At 61.2% G+C, this 23,840-nt stretch overlaps 1 protein-coding gene across 1 annotated transcript in view; it reads left to right on the forward strand.

Annotated features, from left to right (window-relative positions):
- CYTH4 (cytohesin 4) overlaps positions 1-23,840 on the forward strand; it is a 31,480-nt gene that overhangs the window by 689 nt on the left and 6,951 nt on the right. The window contains exons 2-8 of the mRNA XM_028532564.2: positions 8,309-8,391; positions 10,389-10,453; positions 11,666-11,732; positions 13,042-13,160; positions 14,919-14,999; positions 16,265-16,377; positions 18,243-18,391. Of these exons, the coding sequence (XP_028388365.1) occupies positions 8,309-8,391; positions 10,389-10,453; positions 11,666-11,732; positions 13,042-13,160; positions 14,919-14,999; positions 16,265-16,377; positions 18,243-18,391 (677 nt within the window). The remainder of the gene's footprint in view (positions 1-8,308; positions 8,392-10,388; positions 10,454-11,665; positions 11,733-13,041; positions 13,161-14,918; positions 15,000-16,264; positions 16,378-18,242; positions 18,392-23,840) is intronic.

Consider the following 23,840-nt stretch of genomic DNA (forward strand, 5'->3'; position numbering starts at 1 on the left):
GACCTGAATGAGGGGAGGGAGGCATCCTCGAGGGTTTCTTGGAAAAGAATGTTCCGGGAGGCAGAGCAGACAGTGCAAAGGCGGCACTGAGAAGGTTGTTTGTGTTGAAGGTGACAATGTCGGTCATGATGACACCTGTCTGGGTGACACCAAGTCCCTGAAGCCCCGGTGTGGCTTCTGGGGGGTGGCCTATGAGGAGGCAGAGGAAAGCGCCCGGGGCCCGTGGGGGGACCAGGACCCAGCGGCCAGGGACCGAGGCTGAGGCCCCCCCAGGGAAGCAGCGTCTGGAGGGAAAGAGGAAGGGAGGCCATGCAGCTGGGACGGGAGAGAGCCTGCGGTGCTGTCTCTCCCAGACGGACAGAGGAGGGGCCGAGTCCCTGCGCCCTGCCTCTCAGAACATCCCGGCGTTGTCTGGAAGTCCCGGAGATAAGCGCTGCCGGAGCCCACTGGTTCCCCGGGTCCGGACAGCGCCAGTCTGTTAGCAACAGAATGCTTCCTTCGGATAAAACCTAACCCAGGCCCCGCCCCCTCAGCGAGAGCACCCAGATCCACTTCAGCACCCCAGTTGGGGGGCCCCGCCCCCACAGCGAGAGCACCCAGATCCACCTCAGCACCCCCAGTCTCAGATGGAAAGAAGGGGCCCAGAGCGGACACTGTCCTGTGGAGGCAGACCACTCCCACCTCCGGACTCCCTGCCCGGTGCTCTCTCCCTGAGCCCCTGGCTCCTCCTGTGGGCTTCAGGGCTGGGGGGGCGGGGGGGGGCGGCTCACAGATGGCACCGGCTCAGGAAACACATCTCAGGCGAGAAGAGACCCAGCGAGGGCCAGTGCCCGGCTCAGGGTCGCCCGGCTCAGGGTCATCCGGCAGAGGCAACGGGCAGATGAGATGGTCAAGTAACCCCCCCATATACCTGTCTCTCCATCTTTGGGGTCTCCCCCTATGAGGGTCCTGAGGAACAGGGATGGTGGTCCCCGTGATGCGAATGAGGAAACTGAGGCTCGATAAGCCGGAGGAGAGCACTGACTGGCCCAAAGTCAGGCGGCCGGGAAACAGCAGCACAGGACAGGGGATGAGCCAGAGGCAGGCGAGCCCGGGTTACCTGGGGCTGTGAGAGGGAGGGGCGCCCACAGAGGCCTGAGGGGGCTCTCTGCTTCGCTTTATGCTGACCCTGGAAGCAAGGATTCAATGCGGTCAACAAAGGCCGTCTGTTGGAAGGTGTGAGGTCTCCATTGATTGGTTCTCCTATTCACCCATTCAGTTCATTCTGTCAAGAACCGCCTGGGGCGCAGGCCCTGCCGCAGTGCAGTGCATCGCGATGCAGAGGACTGCAGGGGCCCAGGCATGGGCCCAGCCCCGGGGTGCCGCTGGCCTGCAATGTGGCGGAGAGGGGGTGTATCCACAGGGCCACAACCCAGGACAGATGTGCAAATGGACACAGTCCTGGTGCATGGGAAGAAGCCACTCTTTCCACATAAGCAGGGGGAATCTGGGAAGACTTCCTGAAGGAAGCAGAAGGAGAAAGGGAAGACCATTCCTCTGTTAACCCAGACTGGGTCTTAATCAAAGCACTTCCAGAGCCAGGGGACTACCCCTCTTGGAGACCAGATCTGTCACCTAGAAGTGGGTGCCATCATCCCGGCCTGACCTAAATGATGAACAAGCATTTGCAGTCAGCCAGACTTGGCTCCGTGCCCAGCCCTGCACCAGCCTGCCAGCAGTCATGACGGGCCTCGTTTTCCCCGCCCGTGCCATGGACGGGACAGTGGCAAAGGCCTCCCCAGGCCTGCCTCCCCTCCTCCAGCCGTGGGTGTGTGACCCCCAGGAACGGTCGGCCCCCTCCCCCGGGGCCTGCCAGGAAGGTGAGAGGACCAGGCAGCAGAGCCCTTGCAGGACCAATGACAGCAGCGGGTCGGTGCAGGAAGGATGAGCACCCTTAAAAATAGCACAGAGGCGGCTCAGCTGTGGGTAGGAAGCCGCACGATGCGCCCACAGAGCAGGCCGGGGCGGGGAGGAGCTCCCCCAGACACCCCCCCGCCCCCGCCCCGGGGCCCCATCCCACCAGACTCCGAAGAGCCTGTGGCCTGGGGGGCCCCGGGAGAGCACCCTCCTCCTGTCCTGGAAAAGGGGAAGCCAGGCCAGCTGCCCTGGAAGCAGAGCTGAGAGCCGAGTGATTTCTAAAAATACGAGGGGAAAGAGGAAGGACAAAGGGGAAGTGCAGGGTGGCGGGGGAGACGGTCGGTCGTGGGTCTGGGCTGGGGAGAGGGCCGCCAGGCCCGGGCTCAGGCTCAGGTGCGGTCAGGGCCTGAAGGTGACCGCTGGGAGGTGTGAAGAGCGCAGAGCCCAGTGGAGAGTAGTAAACAGGGCCTGTGGGGGTGACGGTTGTTTTGACCGTGTTGTTTCATTTTGTGTTTTGTTACCGTGACTATTATTATTATTATTAAACATCTGCCTCCTGTGAGTCACCCCAGTGCCTGAAGCAGGCTTGGGATCAGCAGCGAACACTCTCAGCTGGGTCCTGCTCACCCTCACTGAACCTCAGTGTCCGCGGCTCTGAAATGGGGAGAAAGGCCCACTTTTAAACAAGCATATAAAGTGTCAGAAGGGGCCCAGGGATGGGTGCGGCAGTCTGGGGACAGTCAGCCCCGTCCCACGGTTCCTGTGCACTTGGCCATTGGCGCCTGCTAGGGTCGGGGCCCCGACAGAGGGGACAGCGGCCTGAGAGCATCTGTGAACCCACCCGTCACACCACAACGGGAGCGGCACGAAGGGAAATGGAAACATCACGTCCCACTCTCCTGGGAGCGCTGTTTCCAACCACACCTGCGCCTCAGTCTCCCCAGCTCTGGGGCGCTGGCTCTGTTTCACTGCTGACCCCACACAGGGGTCGGGGCTCAGGTCACGGGCGGCGTTCCGCACCCCGTCTTCACTCCCAAACACGCGGCCTCGGTCAGCGTGCCCAGGTGTCAGAACGTCCAGGGTTCGTGTCTGATGGGGTGTCGATGGTTCCTATGCCGGCATCTGGCTTCACAGGAGTAAGGTCAGCGCTGAGGCCGCAGGACCCCAGAGGGGCCTGGGTGGGAGCCTCCGCTCCCCCACCCTCCCACTGTGTCGCCTCGGGCAGGTCACTCGACCGCTCTGCGCCTTGGGTGTCTCATCGACAGAATGATATTCGAAAGGCCTCCCTTCTTCCAGAGCCGTCGTCTAGGCCGAACGAGATGACGGGTGGGAAGAGCCTGGAGCACACAGGGTGCAGCACATAGTAGGTGTTCAACTAGCACGCCTCTCCGGAACCAACAGCTCAGCTTGTTTGTTGAGCCACACGGCCCCAGGCCTTCGGCCTTGAGAGGGAAGGAGGCGAGGGGGAGGGCGAGGCCCAGGGGGAGCACAGAGGCCCTGAGAGGAGCCAGAGGGGAGGAGCCGGCCTCCTGGGCTGAGAGGGGAAGGGCAGTTATCCCAGACAGGGGGGAACAGCATGTGCACAGCCTGCGGAAGGAAGGGCCCAGGGGAGCAAAGGAAGGGTGGCCAGTGAGGCCTCGAGTGGAGGGCGGGGTGGGGGGGCGGGGCACAGTATGTGATGCAGACGGGGGAGCCCCAGCAGTTCTGCCCGGCCCGGTGGAGTCTGGGACCCGTACCCCCAGGACAATGGGATTGGAAGGGCCAAGCGGGGGCAGGGAGACGCGGAGAGGCGCTGCATCCATCACCCGGAGACGGGAGCCGGGGGCCAGGGTGAGGGTGGGGCCGTGCAGACAGAAGAAGCCAGGCTGACAGCCGGGGTTGGTGCGGGAGCAGACTTGCCTCCTGGGGCCCTGGCAGGGCTATCTCAGGCGCCTTACCAGAGCCCGGGATCTCGGGAAGAGTCGAGGGGAAATTCTAGGACTTCCATTTGGGTCAAAAAGACAAACAAGATGATGACCCGTGCCCAGGGGCATGGCAGGGCCTGAAACTCAGGGAGCCGGTGGAGCAGAGGGAGCACAGGTGGTTCCTTGGCCCCAGAGAGGATGAGGGGAAACCAGGAGAGCGGTGGGGAGGGGAGAAGAGTCCGGGGCCGGGCCACGGGATGCAGGGCTCAGCCCTTGGCCCCCCGCACTGGGGACTATCGCACTGGGGACCATCCACAGAAATGCTGAAACCAGCCCGGCTCCTCCCCAACGAGCAGCCCCTCGGGAGTCCGCAGGGCCCCCGCCAGGAGGTGTGCCCCCGCCAGGAAGCCCCTCAGGACAGGAGCCTCAGCCAACAGGAAGACAGCAGGAAGCGAATGAACTGAACACAAAAGTCTGATCTTTCACCCCAAAGCCAACTGGAGGTGACTGGCTTTTTCCACGGCAGCACTCAGCCCCCCTCCAGCGCACGGCGCTGCCTCCCCTGCCAGGCCCCCCCTGCTCCCGTCTCCCAGTGGAGGGCCCCTCACATGCCCCCCCATCCCCGCAGGTCCACACGGCTGCAGAATCCTGGGGTGTGGTCTTTCTTGAGTTCCAGCAAACCAGGGTTCGGATCCCAGCATTGCCCTTTCTCGGCTGTGGGACTTAGGGCAAGTCACGTCGCCTCTCTGGGCCTCAGTTTCTTACGTGAAACAAGACCCACTTCACAGAGCGGTGAGGATTCAACGACCCAATTTACATGAAGCTGCTGGCTGGCGCGGAGTAGGTGTTTTTGCGCTTACAACTTAACGGAACTCTCGCTTTGTCTGCTGGGATGACAGCCACCTCCCCCACCCCCTGGAAACCAGGAACCCTGGACCCACAGACTCCGAGTTGCAGAACAGAAAGGAAAACTCTCACGTGAGCCATTAAGAGGACGGCAGTGCAGCCCCTCCCCCTCTGTGTCCCTGACCTGCCGGGGACAAAGCACCATCTAATAGTCACTGAGTTAGGGTGCGGAGGACGGTGTCCCCCAGGCAGCCGTCGTCCCCCAGCAAACACCTCAGCTGCACCTTCAGGAGGCTGCCCCGCCCCCCCAGCAGGCCGGCACCCGCCAGGCCGGCGTCCTCCGGTGGAGAAACGTGCAGGGGGCTGGCGGGACCCGTGGCCACACGCTGTCCCTCACCTCCGTTACTGTAAAGAGGGTCCCTCGGCCTAAGGTGGTGTCACGCAGCGTTCTGTGTCAGTGGACCACACCCTCCAGAAGCCCTTGGATACTGAGGCTGGCCCAGGCTCTGCGGGCAGGAAAGGCCACCACATGTCCGGGACACGGGTGGGTGCCAGTCACGGTGAATTGCTGGCCTCTGCAAATTAGAAGGGAGCCAGGGAGCCAGCGTCATCAATCTGCTGCCCAGCTGCTGGATGGTTTTCTTTTGTTTTTTTTTTAAAGATTTTATTTATTTATTTTTAGAGAGAGAAGGGAGGGAGATAGAGATAGAGAGAGAGAAACATCAATGTGTGGTTGCTGGGGGTTATGGCCTGCAATCCAGGAATGTACCCTGACTAGGAATCGAACCTGCAATACTTCGGTTCGCAGCCTGCGCTCAATCCACTGAGCTACGCCAGCCAGGGCTGCTGGATGGTTTTCTCATGAAGCAATGGGTCTCTGTCCCTGGCAAGTCGGGGATCCAGCGGTGGCAGTAGCTCCGGGAGCCCGGGAGAGTGGGTCTAGGCATGGCCTCCATCCAGGCCACACACACGGCTACTTGATTCATGAGCTGTTGCACCGCCCCGGGCTGGCCGACCAGAGACTGGCCGACGCCCCCGGCTGAGTCACTCTGCCTGCCGGGCTGTTTAGTGCCCCTGCTGAGATGGATGCCTGCTGGGGCACATAAGTGCACTTTACAAAATCCTCCCACCCCGTGTCCACTCCCACAGGGCCGTCCACTCGCCTCTCCCCCAGGCCTCTCTGTTCCTGGTCTTCTAATCTGTCTTCTTTCCAGCCTCTGAGCAAGCCGCCCACTGCTGCCCACGAATGCCTGTGTATTCCTGCTTCCCGACGCTTCTCTTCCCCATGGAACGGGTGGCCAGGCACCCTGCCCACAGCTCTGCCCTTTGGGAGGGCTCCTCACCACCCTCTCTCCGGACCACCTGCGAGCAGGACCACGGTTCAGCCGCCGCCCAATTTTTACTTGCACCCATCCCAGAGCCAAACCCAGGTGTTTTCCTCCTTTGTCAGAGGGTCACGAGGGACCCTCCCACGCAGACATGGTGTGAGCCGAGGGGCAGGCCTTGGGACACTCGCCGTGGGTGACGGGGGGCTGAACCACCCATCTGTGGGGCTCACCAGGGTCTTCTGGTTCCGCTCACGCTTGCTCCCAGGTGAGCCACTTACAAAGCGTCGCTGCTGGGCTCCCTTGACTTTGCGACCTGATGCGTCAGACAGACCCACCTTGGCTGCTGGGCCCGGGGAACCGCTACCATGTGTGCTTGCCACTGTGGCGCAGGACCCTTCCCTCTGGAGACACGGCCTCTTCTGCAGGCGATAGATCTGGGGTCTGAAAGCTGGTCCTGGTCCAGAGACGAGGCCGGGGGTCTTGACCTTTGGTGCCGTAGCTGCCCTTTGGGAGAGGCCTGTCCTTAGCGGGGGCAGCTCCGTTTGGCGGAGGTAATTGCCCGGGGAGAGACTCCGCTGTCAGCCATCAGCAGGCTGCCGCCCCCACCACCAGCCAAGGGAACGGGCACCTTGGCCCTGAGGAGGGGAGCTGCGTGGCACTACGGGCAGCCATTGTACATGTGTTAGACCGTTGTCACAGGCCGGACACCTGCTGGGCGTTTCACACAATTCAACCCTGTTAGTCCTGACCGCCGTGCCCTAGGGAAACACGCGGTCCGTGCTTCTTGGGGAAGGACGCTCTGCTGGCCCGGTCGCAGGTCTGCCGGCGTCACAAAGAGACTTAGAAGCACGGGGACTGAGACCCGCTCCTCTCTCCTGGAGCAGCCCAAGCAGGGAGCTGCGGGTCAAGGCACGTATGATGGCTTTCCTCCACACCGCTGTGCAGGACCCGGGCTCCTTCCGGCTCGCCGCCGTCTCCATACCTGGCTGCCGTCTCCATACCCGGCTTCCGTCTCAAAGTCCGAGGCAGCTGCTCAGCCGGCAGGTGGGAGGAGCAGGGACCTGGAGGACTTGGTGGCGTCCCCGCATTCGCTCAGGAGAGTCATCTCCGTCCTTGTAAAAGCTGCAAGACACACAACCGGGCACTTCCCAGAGACAGGACGGGAAAGTCAGGGAGGATCTGGGTGGGCGGACAGGAGAGGGCGTGCAGGCGGCGGAGCTGCAGGCAAAGGCGCGGGAGGAAGACGGAGAGCTCGGGGACTTGGGGGCAGTGGGGGGCTGGCAGCCGGACTGGCAGGCTCTCGTCGAGCACGGCGGGGAGAGGCTGGCTGGAGCGGCCAGGGAGGCTGTGCACGGGACCCGCAGGAGGACTTTTTCCTGGAAATAATGGCAAGTCCGTGGAGATTTTGCCCAGGACAGTGTCGTGGATGGAATGGGAAGCACAATGGGGGGTGGGGGGTAGGCGTAAGCCAGCTGACCTGGGTGTGGGCATCGTCACGGCGCCTCGTACAGAATTCTGACCAACACACACGTGGCTCCTTTCATTCATTTTCAGGTGAAGCAGAGAGAGCTCTATAGTCAGGCTGATCCAAGGTCAGCCTGGTTCAGCAGCTCGTCCCTGGGGGACCTCAGCCAGGTCCCCTCACCTCTCTGAGCCTCAGTGTCTGGGGCAGAAACTGTCTAATGTCCCCCAGAATCCAGTTCTCCCATCTCACATAGTAAGGATATCATTACCACCCTACTACGGGCTCCTTTCCCAGCCTCCCTTGCAGCTAGGTGTTGCAATGTGACTTCATTTGGCCAATGATGCATGAGACAAAACGATACACCATTTTCTGGTTATGCAAATAAATAAGTGAATAAATGATAAACACATGATCCAATGAAGGAACAAACTAAAGTCCCGGGGAAGAATGAATGCCTTTAGCAGGTATTCTACTGAGCACCCGCCGTGCGCCGGGCTCGTGCTCGCTGCTGAGGATGCAGCCGTGCACCACACAGCTGAAGTGCCTGCCTTCCTGCAGCTGAGAGGACAGTGAGTGCACTAGAAAAGATACAAGTGCACAAGAGTATTTCAGGGCATCTGCACAGGGGCAGAAGAAGCAGAGAGCTGGGTAGGAGGGGGGTGGGGAGGCTGACTCAGAGCGGTCAGGGAAGGACTCTTGGAGGTGGTGACACCTGAGTCCAGGCTTGAGTGGAGGAAAGGGCCGGCAGGGTATGAATTTCCAGAGGGAAGAGGGGCCTGAGAGCCGGCCGGCGTGGCCGGAGCCGAGCGACGGTGGAGGGGAGGCCGGCGGGTGAGCCGGTGGCCACACATGGGTCCTTCTCTCCGCAGACCCGGCGGAGCTGAGCAGCGGGGAGACGGAGGAGCTGCAGCGGATCAAATGGCACCGGCAGCAGCTTCTGGAGGACATCCAGGCGAGTGCACACGCTCACACTCACACTCACACTGACAAAGGCACGTCGCCACGCATGCTCCCGCGGGCACATCCCCGAACCACACACTCCCACAGACACTCCTCCATGCTCGCACCCCTCCCACTCACACCTGACCTGGCCCGAGCAGAGAGGAGGCGAGATTCCAGCCGCGCCCAGCCTCAAGCCCAGCCCTCAGGAGAGGGGAGCACAGAGTCCCTGGGGGACCACCCTCACTGCCGGACTGAGCTGCCGGGAGAGGGCCGGGGGAGCAGGGAGGGACAGGCAGCAGCAGGTCAATGCCTTCCTGTGTGCGGAGCCCGCCTGGGGCTCTACACCCCCTCGCAGGGTGGGTTCCACTCCCGCCTGCGCGGCTTCACTCCGCCCTCGTCCCTGTGCCCAGCCTCAGCTTCATCCCCCCGAAAAACGGGGATCATCAGGTCAACACAGCACCCATATGGGCCCAGCCCCTGTCAATTCACCCGTGTTTCAGATGTCCGCCCATTGGACGCTCAAGAGCCTTCTGAGACAGGCGCTGGCTCGGTTGCAGGGACACGCTGAGCTCAGTCCTGCCCCTGGGCCTTTGTACTCACGGTTCCCTCCGCCCATGACTCTCCCAAATTCGCATTGTGGCTCCCCCTCACTAGTTCACTCTCGGCTCACCTGCTGCCTCCTCTCGGAGGCTGCCCTGACCGCCTGTAGCCTTCGCTACAGTGGCCGGGACCCCGCCTCACCCCAACACAGGCTCGCCTCCAGCTCGGGGAATGGTGGAGGTACAGAAGCGTGCGCTCAGCAGGGACCTCCCGGAGCCCCTCCCACACGCCAGGCTTTCCCCGCACCATCACTGTGATCGTTCTCTGCACAGTCCTTTCGCCTCCCCCCCGCCGGGGCCACCCAATCCCAGCCCCACTGGACTGTGCGCCTGGGTCTGTCTTGCCCACCACTGTGTTTGCGGCCCAATAGTCAGAGCGTAGTAAGCACTCAGTTGATACTTGCGAGGGAGTCCCTGTTTTATTTTTGGGGAAGCCACTCCGTGAGCCAGCTGAGATCACGTGGACAGGAGCTGACTGGGCACAGACATAGCCTCCAGGCCCCATGCTGTCTGGCCCTGGGTCCCAGGACAAACTCCTGGGACCGCCTCCATCCTCAGATCTCCAGGGAGGAAGGGGAGGACTGGGTGCCCCCTGGGGGCTCGTGCTGCTGCCCTGCAGGGGGACGGGGATCACGACGCCACTTCACCCTGTCTGCTCAGCAGTGGCAGTTGGCAGAGATGGGGGTTGTGCCTTGCCATGTGCAGGGTCACGAGGTGCCCAGGCTTGAGGCTTGACTCTAGTCAGAGGCTGAAGTCAGACCTTAGTCGAGTCCCTTTGCCTCTCTACACCCCAGTGTCCTCTTCTGCAAACTCCACAGGGGCTGCAAAGTCCCCGAATTTCTGGCACACAGCGGGCCCCGAGCCCGGGACAAGTGTCAGAGTGAACAGACAGATGGAGGAAAGCCACAGAGGGGCTGGGGCCCCTCACAGGGTGGCCTCTGTGCCTCCTTCCTGGGGGAGGTGGGAGGGGGCGGGGCAGGGGGAGCAGTGGAAGGAGTCTGAGCAGGGGCAGAGCGGGCACCAGTGCACTGCAGCAGGAGGGCGGCTGGGTAGAGAGGGGCTGGTGGGTGGGCGCGGCTAGAGGGCAGGAGCTGCACACCTGCAGAGGGGAGAGATGGGAAGGGTGAAAACAGAGTCGGGCAAAGGCAGGGGTGACCGGGGGACTGCCTTCCCAAGTGAGGAGATGGTGGAAGACAGCATACAGACAAAAGCAATAGTTTGGTCTGGGACTTGGGGGATATGAGACATCTGGGGGGGGATCGCTCAGGAAAGAGAATTTGGGGTCATGTCCAGGGTGGGAGTGGGTATGGGGGAGGGTCGTACAACCCGGTCTACCCCAGCTCCGGCTCCCTGACTCTCCCTCCCCGTTCTTGCCCTCCCCCCCACCCCGTGCCCCGCCGCCCCACAGAAGCTGAAGGACGAGATCTCAGATGTGTTTGCCCAGATCGACTGCTTCGAGCTGGCCGAGGAGAGGTGAGGGGCTGGCTAGGGGGCCCCGGGAAGCTTCCCCGGGTGGCTTCCGAGGGATGCCACAGGTCCGGAATGAGCAGGAGCCACGCCTGGGCTGGGGCCCAGGTGAGGTCAGGGATCGGCCCCGGAGGAGGAGGCTGCGGCGGCGGGGCACTGGGATAGGAACAGGGCGGCCCGAGCCTCCATCGTGCTGGTCTGGGCCTTGTTCCCACACAGCCCCTCTCTTGAGAGACAGCCCCATCCTGCCAGCCTCTGCACCCAAAGGCGCTTCCAGCCCGCCCTGACCCAGCCCTTGACCAATGGCGGCTCAGGAGCATCCTGGGAGGGGCTTGGGAGAAGGAAAACTCGGCCTCAAGGTCAAGGACAGGGAAGCCAGGGGTCTCAGCGGGGCAGGAGCCTGGCCGGGGCAGGACCGAGGCTGGTTTCCTTCAGTCCGCCCACGGGCTGTCACTCACCCGGCCCCTTCTATGGGGAGGCTCCCGCGGGCTCTGTGACCCGGGCTAGTCTCCTCCCCTCTCTGGGCCTCAGTTTCCCCACTTGTAAGATGAGATTGTTGGTCCCTGCACAATCCCCTAGGGCCCCAGGACACCGACTCTTCTATCCAGGGTCCCAGGAAACCCCCACCCCGCCCCCGGCCCCCTTACTCCTCTGCCGCCTCTGGTGCCCACTGCCCCGCACCGCTCAGCCGCAGACAGACGCCCATGGGTGCTCACGGGCCTGTCTCCAGACTCGCCGGCCAGGCCGCAACAGTGACAACAGAGCACTTCCGGAGCGCCCGCCGCCACCCATTTCCAGCGCTTTAACCTCCCGACAGCCCTGGGGGGCAGGTGGCCACGTCACCCCCTGTCCCAGATGAGGGAACTGGGATGGAGCGACTCTCCCTGCGTGGCTGTGCCGGCAACGGGCGGGACAGGATGCGAGCTGGGAGGCTGGCTCCCAAGCCTGAGCCCTCAGCCCAGCCTCTACATCACGGTCACGGGCTGCACCCTCAGCACAGGGCCCCCGCTGCCCCTCCGGGAGCAGCTCGGAGCTCTCCAGGCCCTGGTGCTGGGCCAGTTGGAAGGATCCGGTGTGGGAGCTCCAGGAGGGCCCTAGGGAGTGCTGGGGAGGGCCCTGTAGCTAAGGGGAGTCCTCAAGGTGTCCGAGAGTCCTTGGGGGTTGGGGGGGTGCCTTTGGGTGCCGGGACAGCCCACACTGACACCCACATGTCCACAGCCGGATGGCCCAAAAGGAGAAGGAGCTGTGCATTGGGCGAAAGAAGTTCAACATGGACCCCGTGAAGGTAGGCCATTGTGGGGGGCTCAGGTCGTGGGGTCAGTGTTGCTGCATGCTGGGCGCCTTCATAAGGTTCTCTCGTTTCTCCCAGCCGACACAACAGCCGCCCCTCAGGTGAGGGAGCCGAGACGCAACAGGGCTCAGTGTCCTGCCCAGTCACAGGTGGGGGCTCTGTCACCCACGGCACAGCAGCCCCAGGCGTGAGTGGGAGCCAGGAAGTGGGGGTGGGGCCTGGAGTCTACGGTGTCTGTGGACTTGGAGACCCCGGCACCAGGCCTCTGCTTCCGCCCCGTCACCCCACGAGGGGGCTGCGGGCTCCTTTCCTGCAGGAACACGGGCAGGAGGAAGCCACGAGCTGACACACGGGGGGGGGGGGGGGGGGGGCAGCCAGGGGGCCCTGGAAGAGTACCACTCAGGCTGCAAAGGCCCCCCCTTCCTTGTCTCAGGCCCACGGCATCACACGCCCACCCGCCCCCCACAGCAGCAAAAATCGGCCCCCTGGGCCATCCACAGGGAAGACACACCACACATCCCCCAATGACACTCTCCCCACCCAAGCCCCTGGCAAGGGCCGCCGGGCGATCCCCAGGGTCCTGTGCCTGTCATCCAGGGCATCCCTCAAACTGCCTCCCATCTTCCGGAAGCTTCTCTTTCTCTGAAAGGAGCAGGGACATGAAATGAAGGAACCATCACAGAAAACCAGAGGCCAACCCCTCAAATTCCTAAAACGCCACTGACATGCTCCCAAGCGCTTGGGCAGTGGGGAGAGGAGTCCGTGAGGTTGTCAAACCAGCAGAGCAGGTGTCAAGGCGGAAGGCCTGGCACACTGTCCCTGCCGTGCAGAGCGGAACTGAGAGCCACCGCCATGGGAACTGTCCCCCTCCGAGCGGCAGGCCTTGGGCACGTTCTTTTTTTTGATTTGGCTGTTTTTTCTAATGTTTATACAATGGACAGAGACTACTTGCAAGAAAGAAAATGAAATGCTATTTTTAAGTAACGTGAACTTTAAGGGACAAAAGAAGTGGCTGAATCATTGAATCTTAAAACCGTAAATCAGTGGAATCGTTGACACGGATAATCAATGAGTGTCAGGCTGAAGGGAACCCTGGGGAGCCCCTGGCATGAGTGTGGGTCATTACGGAAACCGTGTCTCTCTTTGCACACCTCCCTGTGATGGGGAGCTCACCACCTTACAGAGGCAGCTTCTGCTAAGCACGGACACAACTCCCCAGAACGGTCACAGGACTCTGGCCATGGGGGCTCCCTCCCGCCCTCCCCCTGGGCCGGCTGCTCACGTGTCTGCATACCCCTCGCAGGGCATCCAGTATCTCATTGACCACAAGCTGCTGACCTCCAACACCCAGGACATCGCCCGGTTCCTATACAAGGGCGAGGGCCTCAACAAGACGGCCATCGGCACCTACCTGGGGGAGAGGTAAGGGGGCGGGGCCTGAGGGAGGCGGGGACTGAGGGCGTGCAGGTGTGCGCAGGTTAGTGTGAGGTGTGTGCAGGCGAGCGAGGAAGTGAATTACGTTAGGGAAGCCTGCACCCGGAGCTCGATGAGGCGACCTGTCACTTCCATCTGGATTCCGACCCCAAGCCCGCCTTCCTTCCCCCTTCTTTCACGTCTCCAACAAGGGATGTTTGTTAGTGCCTGCTGTGTGCCAGGCACTGTTCTAGGCCCTGAATCTACACCAGTGATCCTGACAGCCGGAACCCCTGCCCTCAGGGAGGTGCATACCAGTGGGGAAGGCAGATTCCCAAATACTTCAAGCATGCTAGAAAATGATAAACTCTTTGGAATACAAATAAAATGGCGAAGGGAGGTGAGAGGGGCTGAGGACCACCGACCAAGGGCTGCGATGTCAGTGTGGACAGGAGTGGTCTCATGGAGAGGGCAGGGTAGACTTCTGGGGGAAGAGCATCCCAGGCAGAGGGAACAGCATGTGCAAAGGCCTCAGGACAGCCCTGGCTGGTGTAGCTCAGTGGATTGAGCACAGGCTGCGAACCAAAGTGTCGCAGGTTTGATTCCCAGTCAGGGCACATGCCTGGGATGCAGGCCATGACCCCCAGCAACTGCACATTGATGTTTCTCTCTCTCTCTTTTTCTCCCTCCCTTCCCTCTCTAAAAATAAATAAATAAAATCTTTAAAAAAAAAAGGCCTCAGGACAAAAGCATGCTCAAGGAGCAGCAGGCTGGTGAGCCTGGGAGAGAGAGCAAGGGAAGGGGGCAGGAAGCGGCTGGTGACAAGGCAGGGACGCACGGAGGGATCCGGGCAGAGGCGTGGTCTGAGACCCTTCTGGCTGCAGGGCTGGGGGGCTGGGACTGTAAGGGACCAGGGTGGAGCTGAGCCAGCGAGCCAGCCACCCCTCTCCCAGGCTCCCCAGGGGACACGTTTCTTCTCCTGATTAAGCGGGGAACACAGGCGACAAGAAGGGCAGCACGTCCTCATCCAGGAGCCGGGAAGAGGGAGGAGCCGGCTCGTCAGGGTTGTCCCCATTTCACAGGGCACCACGCCTCTGCCCGAGCCCCCCTGCGGGTCCCTGCCTTGTCACCAGCTGCTTCCTGCCCCCTTCCCTTGCTCTCTCCCGGGCTCACCAGCCTGCTGCTCCTCGGGCACGCTTCAGTCCTGAGGCCTTTGCACATGCTGTTCCCTCTGCCTGGAATGCTCTTCCCCCAGAAGTCTACCCTGCCCTCTTCCTTCCAAGTCCAGTCAGCCATACCCTTTCTGTGAGACTGTTCTTGTCCACGCTGGTGTCACAGCCCTTGGTCTGTGGTCCCCAGGCCCTCTCACCTCCCTTCCCCACTTTATTTGTATCCCAAAGAGTGCATCATTTTCTAGCATGCTTGAAATATTGGGGGAGGTCAAGTGGCTTGAGAGGTGTCACCCAGGCAGGCAGGGACCGAGGAAGGCTTTGACTCAGGGAAAGTGCCACCCCCGGGCCAGGGGGGAGCAGCACTGGTGAGCTGGGGGGGCACTGGGCTCTGTTCACATTCGAGAGGCATGGCGTGCATGTCAGGGGGCAGGGGGCGGGCTGATGTGGGGTTAGACAGATGTGAGCAGGCCAGAGAGTGGCCGGATCCAGAAGGAGGACACCTGTCCCCTCTTGTCCCTGGCCCACCTCAATCCCCTCCAGGAGGCAGGGACCAGAGCATTCCCCAGTGCATCCCACCCTCCCTTCTGCCCCCCAGGGACCCCATCAACCTGCAGGTCCTGCAGGCCTTCGTGGACTGCCACGAGTTCGCCAACCTCAACCTCGTCCAGGCCCTCAGGTGAGCGGGCCCAGGCCCGGCCCTGGAGCGGGGCGTGGCCCGGGCGGGGGTGTGGGGGCCATCACCGGCCGCCTGGCGCACAGCACGAAGTGTCAGGAGTGGGAATGAATGAATGACAGTGCCCACCTGGTGCAGCTGAGGGCGGCGGGGTCACTGGCGTGGACGGCCTGAGCTCCTACCACGGCGCTATTCCGTTACCACGGTGCTATAACAATATTTAATCTTTGGAATCGTTATTACTATTAGTACTGCCGTGCCCACTACTTTCCAGGATGGCACTTGTTTTATTTCCTTAATATAGCTTAGTGTGTGTTGCCTTATTATTGCTTATTATTTTCTAATTATGTTATTATCGTTCCTACTGCTAGTATTACAACTACAGGAGGCGTTTGAGCGTAATGGTTAGGAGCATGAGTGCCCAGTTCACGTCCCAGCTCTGCCGTTCGCCCCCTGCATGGCCTTGGGCGAGTCGCAAAAGCCTCTCTCTACCCCAGTTTCTTCGTCTATAAAATGGGGGTAATAATAGTACTAACCTCACACAGCAGTGAGGATTGAAGGAGAAAGTGCTTAGCACTGGGCCCGCTGTAAGTGTTTAGGAAGTCTTGGGAAATTGGCCCCTCAGAGGGGGCATTTGAGCTGGGTTTTGTAGGATGATAGGAGTTTTCAAGGAAGAGAAGAAACTGCCACTATCCAGGCAATGTGGCCTTCCCTCCGACTGCCAGGCTCGCTGAGGGAGAGGGGTAGTTTCCAATACTCACTCACTCACGTAACAAGTCTTTATGGAGCAGTTCCTGGGCGCCTGGGCCTGTGGGAGGCCCGGCGAGAGAGGTGACAGGAACGGGCACAGCCCTCGCCCTCAAGGTGTGGGATTTAACGTTGTGGAACGCATGGACTTCCAGAGCTGGAAGCTTAGGTTCGGAGAAAGGGAGCCCTCCCACCCTCAGGGGGAGGCCAGGCGGGGGCGCTGCAGAGCCCAGAGCAGTCAGGGGCTCCCGCACTGGCTGGGCCACAAAAGGTCCCAGGACTCAGCGGGGCGGAGCGGAGCACGACCTCAGGTCTGCATTCTGGAGGAGGGAAAAAGGCGTCTGTGGGAAACTCCTGCGTGTCCGGCGCTCACCAGCGCAAATCCCTGTAGAGTGTAGGTGACAGGTCAGAGTCGCCCGCTTACAGGACAAAGAGACTGAGCCTGGGAGAGGCAGAGTGGCCTGTCCGGGTGCCCCCTGCCCACCGCCCTGTTCTCCCCCCCCCCCGCCCCCCACCCCCAGGCAGTTCCTGTGGAGCTTCCGGCTGCCGGGCGAGGCCCAGAAGATTGACCGGATGATGGAGACCTTTGCCACCCGATACTGCCTCTGCAACCCGGGCGTCTTCCAGTCCACAGGTACCGGTGTGGGGTGGGACCTGGGGCTGTGGGGCCCTTTCAGCATCCCCGGGCACAGGGGGGCTGCCTCCCAGAGCACCATGGCTTCCCCACGCCCTCTAGTCCCCCCCAGCACCCAGACCCTGGGATCGCAGGCCATTCCCAGCTCCCGCTGAGTGCCGCCAGCTCTGGGCTGGGCCCTCTGTGGTGGGGTGTTTGTTGGGCAGAGCTGCCGCGGGGCACACTCCTAGGTAGGAGAGGCAGGAAGGGGCGGCACACGGTGCTGGGGCAGCCGCACGCCTGTTTGTCTGAGGGCAGCGATGGGGGAGTCCGCACGTCCAGGATGGCTTCCCAGAGGCAGTGGGTCTGAACGGGGTTTTGAAGGATGAGTAAGAGTTCTCCAGGAGGCCAAGGGGAGAAAGGCCTTTCGGGCAGGAGTTCTAGTTCGAGCAAAGGCCCAGAAGCGTGAAGCAGCCTAGACAGGACTTAGGGGGTAAAGGGGCATAGAGAGATGTCACCAAGAGTCAGCCCTCCACACTCCCCCGCATGGGGTGGATGAGAAGACCGCACAGCAGGCTTGTCCTGGCCTCTTCGCAGAAGCTGAGGTTACCATAACGACAATAACCAGTTCCATGTGCTGAGTGCTCCGCCCCCGTGTGCTAAGTGCTGTACCCAAACGAGGCCATGCAGTCCTCGCAGTGAGTCCGTGAGGTCTGCGGTGCTCTCGCCCCTGCGCAGAGCACAGGCCCAGAGAGGCGCTGGCTGGCCTGCCGACAGGCCACGTCGGGTTAGCATGTCCGCACCCAGGCCCCACAGGCCATCCGCCCTGGCTCGTAGTTATACACGATTTTACTGTTGGCTGGTTTTATTATCTGTCCGAGCTGCAAGTCTGAACGCCCCACAAGAGTGGGACCATGTCAGAGTTACTCACTAGTGAATCCCCAGCCCACCGCACGTAGTAGGTACTCAATAAATATTTGCAGGAAGGGAGGGATTTTAAAGCACCAAACGTGAGTCACGGTCCAATTGCTTTTCAATTCTGTAGCCTTGGGCATGGAACGTAACCTCCCCATGCCTCGGTTTCCTCATCTGTAAAATGGGGCTGGAGACGAGACCTGCCCCATGGGGTTGTCATGGGGATGGGAAGGCTTACCGCAGGGCACGCACCACCAACGTCAGTGCCACTGGGATCAGAGGTAGAATCACTCACGTCCTAGAACATGAAACGACTTCAAAGTCAAACCTCTGACAGTGCAGATGAGGAAGCTGAGGCTCAGCGAGGTCAGGGATTTTCCCAAGGTCGACCAGAGAGGGTCGGGGGCACGCTGGACCCCCCTGGCTGCGGACACTCCCCACAGAGCAGCGGTCGCCCCCCTCCCAAGTGCTCCGCCCACCGCGCAGCCTCGCTGCCTTGCAGAGATTAGGAGCTCTGGCCCTGGACGCCCCTCCGTGCTGCCAGGTCACTGAGCAGCGGCACGTGACTAAGTCCCCAACAGTGGTGCCATCATCCAAGGCCCAAGCGGGCAGAGAACAGAGGGGGTGGGGGGCCGGAAGGGCTCGGCGGGGAGGAGGCTGGAGCTGAAGGAGAAGGAGGTTTGAGAGGGTAGGAAAGGGAAGGGGCAGGTGGGCTTGGCAGGGCACCCAGTGGGAGCAAAGGTGCAAGGGCGGGAAGGCACGGGGTGCCTCATGAACGCGACACTGGAGTTTCCTTGGAGCAGGGAGCCCAGTAAGGGCGTGGAAGGTGAGGCCGGGCCTCAAAGGCCAGGCCAGGAGGACAGAGTGGGCCTTCGGGCCTCGAGACGGCTCATCCTTGACCCCTGTTAGGGGTCGGGGCAGAGGAGGGGAGAGCGACCAGGGCCGTGACCATCTCGCTGTCCCACCTGCAGACACCTGCTACGTGCTGTCCTTCTCCATCATCATGCTCAACACCAGCCTCCACAACCCCAACGTCCGGGACAGGCCGCCCTTCGAGCGCTTCGTGTCCATGAACCGCGGCATCAACAACGGCAGCGACCTGCCCGAGGAGCAGCTGCGGGTAAGGGGGGCGCCGCCCCACCCAGCCCCGTGCCCGGGCATCTGGGTGCGGCCCATGCACAGTCCGGGGGCGGGGTGTCTGCTCCAAATGGACCACCACGAAGGAGGTTAGTCCTGAGCTGGCCCTTCCTAGGCAACCCCCACCTCAAGGAGGATGTCCAGAGAGAGGCCACCCAGCAGGTGCCGCCACACTCGGCACCCATTTCGCGTTTCCAGAAAGGGCACCTCGCACAGCCCAAGTCTGTTTCTCAGAATCCCAGGTTCTGAGATTTTGAGTGTGTCATGGCTGCAAACCCTCACGCCCGGCACCCAGACTCCTCCCTCCTTCAGAAAGGAGGAAGCGGGTCTTCCACCAGGTTGCACACCAGCTGGGGTGCAGAGCAGAACCCAGGCCTCCCGTCTCTCCACCAGGCAGCCCCCACCCCTGCCACAGTGCGCCAGGCCCTGTGTCCCGACGGGGCTCCCAGGGAGAAAGCAACCACAGGCCCTGCCGGACCAGCTCCGGGGCTGGTGGGAGGACACATGTGAATTACAGCCCTGGGTGACTCATGCTCTGCCAACTACAGGGACATAGCCCTGGAGACCCAGGGGATGCGACGTCTCTCTCCTGGGGGTGCAGGGGAAAGCTGTGTCATCCTAGAAGACTCCACACAGGAGGAGACTTTTGAACGGGGCCTTGCAGGTTCAATAGGAGACTGACTCCCCAGAGGAGAAGTAGGGGAAGGACCCTTCAGAAAGAGGAAGTGGCCAGAACCCAGGCCTGGCCTGATTGGAGAAGGGTGGGGAGTCCAGAGTGGCTGGCCGGGGTCTGGGTGCCTGTGGACAGTGACACGTGGTGAGGTGGGGCCCGCGGGCCCAGGGCCTCAGTGGCAGTTTCCTGTGGGCCACAGGGAGCCCGGAGCAGCTTGTAGACCCTGGAGTGAGACTCGGAGCCGGGCTCTGCAAAAACGGACAGCTCCTTCCCAGGACTAGCAGTGCCCCTCTGCAGATCAGAGCCCAGCAGGGGTGCGGGAGTGTGGGAGCCCCACCCCTCCCAGGTTCACACCAGGCTCATACCGCAGGGACCTGCTGCAGAAGTCGGGGTGGGGGTGCGCTGGGTCTGGAATGATGCTGGTGCCCCTCCCTGTGTGAGAAGGGCCCTCAGCCCACCACTCCTCCTTGTCCCAGCAGAGAAAATGTATCGTGGTGGGGAGTTCCGGTCAAATCTCACCTCCCCTGGTGGCCTACTGAGTGACCTTGGCCATGACTCACCCTCTGCAAGCCACCATCCCCCCAAGACAGGAGAATGGGGACAATGGTGCCTGCGTCACGGAGCTGCTGGGAGCAGTCATTTTTTTTAATGTAAAGGGCACAGTCCACGCCAGGGACGTAGCTCAGGCCCTAAATGGTGGCTTCTGCCACCACTCAGAATAATTAGTAATAACTTTAACTCCCCGGCACTTCTGAAAACGCCTGAAACATAAAAGGCCTTCCAGAATTGTTGACTCATCTCATTGTGGCGAAGCCCGGCGCACCTTGTCTGGCAGTGAATGAGTTAATGGGGGCCAGCTCAGCCCCGCCAGCTCTCCCAGGCGCCCCATTACAGCTGCAGCCCCCGGTGAGCCTTTATCAGCATCTCCCTCCTCGGATATTTTCCCCAACTTCAGCCTTTTGTTGATAACAATGCACTGCATTTGTATAGAGCTTGTAACTTTCAACTCCTAGGGCTTGCTGGTCTATTAGCTCAATTTAGCTTCAAACTCTGCCTGGGAGGTCTGGGGAAGGGTTCATTATCCTCCCTGGCGGCCCAGAGAGGCGGGGGCCCAGCAGGGAAAAGAACAGAGCATGGAGTCAGGGCCACATCCAAGGCCCGGCTCCCCCACCTTCTGGTTTTGTGACATTAGGCACGCGGCTTGACCTCTCTGAGCTGCCAGCTCATGGGATTAATAGAGAAAGGTGAAGGATTTAGCCATGTGCCTGGTATAATTGGGGGGACTGATTAATGCGGAAGCATCAGAGAGAACCGCACAGGCCTGGTCCTGGCTCTTCAGGGCTTCCGCGGGAGCTGCTGTGGACTGGGGTGGGGCCCTCTCTCCCCTCCCTGGGCCTCACCTTCCCCAGTGCAATAAAGCAAGGACTCAGCGTTGAGCACTTCAGATATTTGAAGTGTGCCCCTTTGCAGAAGGGGTCCTCGTGAAGCTATCCCAGCCTGGGCCCTCCAGCCTGAGGATGCATAGCCCTTTTAAATGGCCTGGTTTATGAAATCAAACTGATGCAGGTGCATCACCTAAAGAGAAGTCACCCCCAGGCTTGCAGACCAGGAGGGTGCGCAGCCGGGAAAGGCTTCGGGAAAGTGTACTTAGGGGTGAGGCGGGTAGAGCAGGCACTGCCCTGGCCTTCGTGATGGGCCAGAACAGATGGGACAGTCCCCTATGGGACTCAGGGCAAGGGAATGGGGTGCGGACTCAGAGGATGGGAGAGCAAATCCCAGTCCCACCTTTGTGGTTGTGTGACCTTGAGTCTGAGCCTCAGTTTCTTCATCCACAAAGTGGGCCGATGACACCGAGCTTACATTGTTCTCCTAGAAGCAGATATAATGCAATTCAAGTGCTTGCTACTTGGCAGGCGCAGGAGAAATGAGACAGGAATCACTTACCTCGAGAGAGCTGCCCAGAGAGGGAGGGAGGGAGGGAGAGTGGAGGAGGAGGAGGAGAAGGGGGCTTACAAGTGGAGAAACTGAGGCCCGGGCAGGGGACAGTCCCCTGGTTCAGGACATCATCTGCTGTGGAGTCCAAGTTGGCTCCATCAGAACGGAGTGTGTCTGAGCCCAGTTCTAGGGACTGCATGTCCTCGATAAGTTCTCGCGACAACCTTAGGCAGGAGGTACCACCTGCCGTTTACAGTGAAGGATACTGAGCTCCAAGAAGCGTAGTTGGTCAGGGAGGGGTTTCATAGTTTGTGGGCAGTTTATATTCGAACCCACATCTGTCTGACTCCAGAGCCCTTCCCTCTGCAGAGACCAAAGGCATGATTTAGGGATAGAGGACTTAACTGTGTGTCCCTGCTGCCAGTTGCTTGCTGGCTAGAGGAATCTCAACTCGTGTAACAGAAAAGATATGGGATTGATCTGTCTTCAGAGAAGTCTATGGGCTTCAGGCTTGGCTTGATCCAGGTGCTCAGTGAGGTCGGACTCAGTCTAGTCTGTCCAGCTGTCAGCAACTGCCTCCTCCATGTCAGCTTTCCTCTCCAACAGGCCTTCCCCTAGTGGGGGCAGAGAGGGCCAAGGCAGCGCCAGACATCCATGTAGCCTCGCTGTTTAAACTAAAGCCACAGAATGCAGGCTAGTTGGTGGTTTAGGTCACCTCCCTCCCAGAACCTGTCACTGTGACCAGCAGAATGAAATGCTTTGAGTAGCCCAAAGGGAATCATTCTCACCCTGTGGCCCAGAGCCTAAGGTGGGGGCAGTAGGTGCCAACCCCCCTGAGCAAAGTGGACAGAGAGTGTGTTTGGGGTGGGGGGTGAGTCCCCAGAGGAAAACTAAGGGGGTGCAAGACCAGCGGAGCCACCAGCAGACGGCCACCGTCTGTCTGGTCAAGCCCACCCAGCAGCAGAAGACAGCCTGGCCCTGCGGTTTGGTGGTGGCAGGTGTGGGGGAGTTTTCTTACTAGGGAAGGGGTTGGTATTTACAAGGCACAGGAAGTGTGGGTGAGCCGAGCCGGTTTCCTCGTGGGTGCAGCGTGCGCAGGCTGATAAGGTGCCCACTGAAGCTGTCAGGGCCCCCCAGTGGGTGTCGGGGAGTCTCCCGTGCCCGCCTCCCCCGGCCTCCCAGATATTTGTCTGTGCTGATAGCTTTGCTGACGAGGCCTTTCTGCCGCAGGCCCTTGTTTAACAGCCTGTGCCGCGTGGGAATTCCCATGGCCGGGCCGGGCCCGGGCGGGAGGAGCAGCGGGGCTTCCTGGCTGCGCCAGGGGGTGCAGGGGCCCCCAAAAGAGCACGGCCCCTGCTTTTCCCCCATGCCCACCCACCGCAGGCAGGCTGAGCCCAGGGACTCTGGAGTCTGTGGCAGGGAGACCCCTCCACCCAGGAAAACCTGCTCCCAGACTGCCCCCCACACCCCAGCTCTCGGGTCAGAAAAGGCCTTTAAAAGGCAAACACCACCACTGAATCTTGGGGGGAACCAAGCAGGACTTAAGAAATTTTTCATTTAAAATTTGGAGGAAACCCTCTCAGCAGCAGCGCACACGAACGCAACAGAAGGCGATGATTCCATCGTCTGGGAGCCGGGAAACCAGCGCCGTGCCGGCTTTCACGAGCAGGAGTGGACGGCCTGGAATGCTTTCCCAGACACCTGGAAGTCCGCGTAGGGTGTTCATGAAATGAAGTGCCCCGAGGGTTCAAAACACACGGGAATGAGCCATGGCCGACATCCTCAGCTCGCCTGGAGGAACGTTTTGGCTCTGGCTTGCATACCCCCAGGGACGAGGCACTCATTACCCTGCAAGGTTGCTCCTTCCGGATTTCAGCAGCTCTGCTAGAACATCCTCCATGGAGAACTGAATTCCACTTTCTGGGAACTCCCCCCACCCCCAATCAGAGCCCGCTCAGAGGAGGCCATTGCCTTTGAGAGCCAAGGTCAGCGTTTCACCGCAAGTCCCGCCTCGGCCGGCCAGGCCTCTCAACACAGGCAGCCGGTCCCAATCCCCCGGCAGGTGCTCTGTGTCCCCCCGCCCAGGGTGCACCTGGGAGTCTCTGCTACTGCCCAGAAGCAGAGCATGTTGCCCCAGGAGGCCTTGACCGTGGCTGCTGTGCCCCAGAGCGTGCACCTAGGTGTCTGTGCTTGTGTGTGTGTGTGGGGGGGCCCTGCATGCACATACAGGTGAACGGATGTGGGGGTGTACGGGTCCCAGCCGAGTGTCCTTGCCTCCAGCACCCTCAGACACAGGGGTGACAGTCTGCGACTGACCTGTAAGAGCAGCACCTGGGGGTCGGGGTGCAGGAGCGGGCGGGGGCTGTACTTCTGTCTCCTCATCACCTTCCCTTGACCTGGAGAAGGGGGCTCTGACCCCTGTGTAGTCTACTTGCCCCCCCCCAGAGCCCTGGCCAATACACTCGTCCTCTCCACGTATGGGGTAAGGACACGGCAACTCCGAGAGGTTGAGGGGCAGCCGCTCAGCAGCCGGGCTGGGACTGTAACCGACAGCCTGATGCCGAAGCCAGTGCCCATGTCCCCCCACCATGCGCTTCCACGCTACGGCCTGGAACTCAGGGGGCGAGGGGGCACAGCGTCCGTTCGGTCAGCAAACAGCGGCCAGCTTGCTTTAGGCCAGGCCCCGGGAGAGGCCGGGGGTCGTGACACCCAGGTCTTTCCTGGAGGAGTGCCCCCATTTGGGAAGGTCAACGCCAGCAAGCAAACTGAACTTGAAATTCTGACTGTGGCGTGGGGGCAGCGGGTGAGGCCGTCGGCAGTCTCT

Source organism: Phyllostomus discolor, chromosome 2, assembly GCF_004126475.2.
Source record: "Phyllostomus discolor isolate MPI-MPIP mPhyDis1 chromosome 2, mPhyDis1.pri.v3, whole genome shotgun sequence".
Lineage (NCBI taxonomy): Eukaryota > Metazoa > Chordata > Mammalia > Chiroptera > Phyllostomidae > Phyllostomus > Phyllostomus discolor.